Here is a 5,000-nt window from a genome sequence, read left to right as displayed (position 1 = left end):
TGACAAATATGTACACTGGGATAAAAAAAGTTACTTATACTCTAGTCATACCTCAGTTAAAGATCTCCTGATATCTTGTGACAGAACTTAACTATTTATCATTGCTATATATTACAAAAAAAGATGCTGTCATTGCTTCTTAATACATCACTGAAAAATTACCACTGCGAAATTTTAGCCAAACTTTTAGATAAGGCTCCTAGTGATGTTATAAATTCACACCAAAAGCACAAATACTCCATTAGAATAAATAAATGGAGGGGGGAATCCTACAATATTAGCTTCTTTAACAGTTTCTGATCATTTTACTGATTATAATCTCTCAGTTTCCAAATGACTGGCTCTAGCTTATGAAGCACTTTAAACTGAACTTCATGCATGCGATTCACAAACCTTAACTGATCACTTAACTATACTGAAGTGGTGCAAGAAAACATGCATTTAAAAAGGTCTGCCGTTTACCTGCCCCTTGCACACAAGTAGAACAGTGAAGTATTTCAATCTCATAGTAAAAAGTTCAACAGAAAGGAGAATTACAATACAACATGTAAGATTACTTTACTTTGCATAAGCACAGAAAGAAACAAAGACAAATAAGTTTGTATATTTCTTGTTGATTCAAATGGCAATTTCTGACCTATTTTTCTCTCTCTCTCCAAATTAGACAATACCTCAAGTGGCACCAATGAAACTGCTCACGTTATTCTTCTCTTCGCTTTTCGGAAAACGTGAAAAGAGTAAGTTGTAGTCCAAAACACATTCAAAATCACATGAAGGATACAGATTTCATGTTTACTAGTGCTTATGTTCCATAACACCATGTTTTGGGGGATGATTTATATTCCAGATTCAGTCTGCATTTAAACCTACCATAAAATGCCTCCTGAGTCCTATTAAGTGGACACAAGGCTTTACTTTGCCTGTCTGCTTATTTAAGATCTAATCACAGTTTTGAAGGGGGGAAATATTGCCCCTAAGCCTGTCCCCCTCAGAACCTGTCGGATATTAGTACTCAACTGGATATTTTCATCTCCAATTGTTATTCTCTGTGGTCTTTGCAAATGCTATCTACTGGAAGCTGTGACTCTGTGGACAAATTGGCTAGAAATGACTAGGGCTCCTGCTTTGAGAAATGAGTAAGTAGCATATTATTCTCATTCTGTGTTTTCTGCTGTAATATACTGTGGCGGTAACTTTTTTAACATACTAAATGAATATTAAGCAACTAGGTGCATGTTTAAATGATGCAACAATAGGGAAGGTTGGCTGAAAAAAATTGTTTTACAGTAGAATAGCACGAATGTTAAGAATTTAAGAAGGATCTATAAGAATGAAGATTAAGTATCTTTTCCCCCTTATGGTTAAACAATACAGTGAGGGAGCCAGCTGTTGAAGAGTCTATACTAGAATGTGAAACAATGCAGAACTGAAAAATCCCCAGATATTTTTCAGGTTTCAAAATGAAACTATTTTAATTGTTATACCTATAACAAATAATAGTCACATAAGCTATTTAGTATTAAGCACAACTTAAAAACCAGAAAACAAATAACTACCACACTCATTTGCGGCAACAGGCCCAAATTAAAGCAATGCAACTACAGTTTTATTTTGCAAAATTCAATAAAACTATTTTTAACAGCTTTAGTTTCAGCAAGGCTATTTTCTCTTCTGATTAAATCCAGATGCTGATAATAAAAATATACCTATTTACAAATTAAGTACTCAGTACTGTGCCATGAACAACTAATTGCTTTAGCTAATGGGAACAATAGGAAACACAAGCATCTCAGCAGTTCAGACAAGACACTCCGCACCCAGTAGGATTTGGTCCCATAATTGAGGGGGGGAAAGTGCCCTAATGCCATTTAAAAAAATCAGTAGTAGTAGTAGAAGAAGAAGCAGAAGCAGCATCATTAAAACAAAACAAAAAAAAATGATTCTCTACTTTTTTCTACTAAAGTTGGCTGCAAAGGTAGTTGGATTCCCAATTGATAAATAATGAAAATAGATAAAATACTGAAGAGTACCTGTTATTTAGTTTAAAGTATCAAATGGAAATGTGGTCCCCTATATTGTACTTTTTTCTTTCAGTCTCTGTGAACAGGTCATTCAGTCACACCACCGATTTTTCTATTTGAAAAATTCGTCCATTTTATTTTATTTACAATTATCACAGCACCAGCAAACATGAATGTTGCAAAAAGTCACTGTGGTCCTTTCACCTTAACTGAGTTTTGGAACAATTTCATTCTAGTAAGATGCAAAGTATCAAGTAATGTGGCCCTCTGGTGGAAAGCTAAGTATCACATTTTCCTTCCCTGTATCACTCAGGGAAACTGGAGGTGCTTTTTTTTTAGGGAAGAAAAAAACCATTTTTCCTGGAAAAGATATAGGGGCAACTTTTATAAATACACCACACACCCTTAACAGAAGGTGTACAATATATCCCAGTGCAGGCAGATCCTTATGAATAAGAAACACAGATCTGATATTTGAAGGTGAACATGCAAGAGAGATAAAAAACAAACAAACAACAAATAATGCTCTGAAAACTCTCCACTTTCTGCAATATCGTAAAAGTGCACAAAATCCACATCAAAGTAAAGGTCACTAAAGGAAATCTAATTGTAAGAAAACAAACACAAAGCAAAAACAAAACAAAAAAAACTTACCTGCTGTTGTTGCAGATGCAGCAGTTCTACTGTGCTTACTTCAGTGCTCGTGTCACCACTTGATCTTCCATCTCTGCTGCCAGCATCTAATTGGCTGCTTAGAGTGCTCATTCCATTTTGATTCATTGAACTGTTGCTTATTGTCTCTGTCGCAGATTCCTGCATCATGACTTAATACCTAAAAGTGATTAAGAAGTATCAATTAACACACACGTTACACCTTCACACTTCCATTATCAAGATGTCCCTCTCTGCCAATTACAGAGACAGCATCTTTAGAAGAAGGGGAGAGAGGGAAAAATCCTTGCAGAGTCATTTAAGAAGCAAGCAATGCAATGCAATGCAATGCAAACCTTGCTTTCGTAGACACATTAATTGCTGAAATTACATTTCCTATAAGAAACACTTTGTGCAGTTAAATTTAACAGGGAAAACAACACCTTATATACTTGCAGACTGGTCAAATAACATTCACGAACAGCTACATTTTAAAGTTACCTATCAAACCAGTTTAAATGAAGGCACAATTTCACACACTGCTCTGTATTTCTTATTATCTAGCTTTGACAACCATGGATGAGTATACAGCCTTATTTAAAATATTCACTATCTTGATTCTGTCAGAATTTTACAGCATTTCTTATGCAAGGCTGTTGTTTAATGATGCACAGCTAATCATACAAAATTAAAATTTTGTAAGGGTGTTACAAATCATATGGTATCAACCAATGATAAATAGTATAATGGGCTTCTCCTTTTTTGTGACTAAATAAAATTTTGCCTTGGAGGCATTTTAAGAAAAAGCTCCTGCTGCAAACACGTCAGATATTGCCTATTTTTTTAATCAAACGGCTGATATTCATTTATTTTTCTGACATTTAAAACATTTAATACTGTCCTTCCTGGGAAGTAATTAAGCTTATGCATGAGCAGCAATCAAACTGTTCACTTGAAGATGACTTAAAACTCAATTTTAACATAGGCAAATAAATGAAAGATATAAAATTAATTTTCCAAGCATGTATTAGATATGAAAGCTGGAAATAAAATCTATCAAGAATATCACTAATGATTGTGCTAAAAACAGCATAAATTATGCATATTACCTTCTCTACAGTAATAAATGTTTTATCATTTCCACTGCATAAATATACTGTACTTTCAGGATAGCAATGAGATGTCCTGCCAAGATCAGTTGAAATCCATGCAGTAAATAAAGAATCAACATAACCTTACAAACTAGAATCTCAAGTGCATTTTGCATCTGTAAAATGGAAATATCAATTTTTGTTCTCAAAGCTACTAACATTCTACACTGTGCTGAAGGTGCTCTTCGGTTCATTTTCCTGTAATAATGCATACATTACACAGAAAGATTTCCAGGAAAAGAAAAGAGCAAACTTTCTGAAATGAGATCTTAAAAGGCACCTCTCCTGGTAGGCAAATAATCTTTTTAAGCAACCTTGGTTAAAGAACACAGATGCTACTTTACCCAACATATTGTTCAACTCAGTTCAGCCTGTGCACAAGAATTTCTTCCTATCAGAGAAAAACACCAAGCAGACCACTACAGCTGAAGCCACTCTTAAGAACGTCAGCTAAACAGCAATGTAAGTTTTCAGAAAGAAAGGTTTAAAGGGTAAATAGAATAAACATTTTTTTAAAAAAAAAACTTTACACGGCGAAAGTCTAGTTCTGGTCAAGAAGAAAGGACACAAACACAACAAACATGATTACAGTTCACGTAAAATAAAGGGCAGCTGTTACAATCACAGTTAACCACTGTAGAACCAGATGTGTTTAAGAACAAATAGCCCTTGTTAAACAGTCTACAGAACATTAACTAAGAATAAGAATAGAAATGAAAAATGTGATATACGTGAAGATGAATTTTCCAAGAAGAAAACTAAGCTAATATTCTTTTTTTCCTGAGAATAAGAAGCTAATAAGTATTCAAATTAGGCATAAATTTTACATGCACAGTGTTTAAAATATTCAGAAAAAGGGGTCTGATAGCATTTACTAGGTATATGAGCATTCTAAATAATATCTCCTGCAATTCCACAGACATGTTAAAAACAATATATTTAGACTGCAATCCTACATCCACTTACACAGGAGTATGTCCCCCCGAACCCAATGGGACTTACTTTATGTAGATGAGTATAGGATTGTGTCATTTGTTACTAAAATGCATTTAAAGCATACATCTCATCTTTTCCACAGTGTCTCCTAAATTATTTGAGGTGGAGGAATGTCTTCAGACAGATTTTTTAAAAACCAACAAAGTAAATATTTGACTATATTTGTGCTGTAGTCAATTAC

At 34.1% G+C, this 5,000-nt stretch overlaps 1 protein-coding gene across 27 annotated transcripts in view; it reads right to left on the bottom strand.

The window, feature by feature from the left end:
* FOXP2 (forkhead box P2) overlaps window positions 1-5,000 on the bottom strand; it is a 361,843-nt gene that overhangs the window by 180,232 nt on the left and 176,611 nt on the right. For all 27 annotated transcript variants that reach the window (XR_014516587.1, XR_014516588.1, XR_014516589.1 and 24 more), the window contains one exon: window positions 2,676-2,853. Coding sequence is in view for 17 of the 27 variants with exons in the window: in XM_083463464.1 (XP_083319590.1) it covers window positions 2,676-2,843 (168 nt within the window). In the remaining 10 variants the exon portion in view is untranslated. The remainder of the gene's footprint in view (window positions 1-2,675; window positions 2,854-5,000) is intronic.

The sequence above is a fragment of the Podarcis liolepis genome (assembly GCF_965112155.1).
Source record: "Podarcis liolepis genome assembly, chromosome: 10".
Lineage (NCBI taxonomy): Eukaryota > Metazoa > Chordata > Lepidosauria > Squamata > Lacertidae > Podarcis > Podarcis liolepis.
The sequence above is the reverse complement of the archived record's forward strand: the minus strand, read 5'-3'. Positions and strand labels throughout refer to the sequence as shown.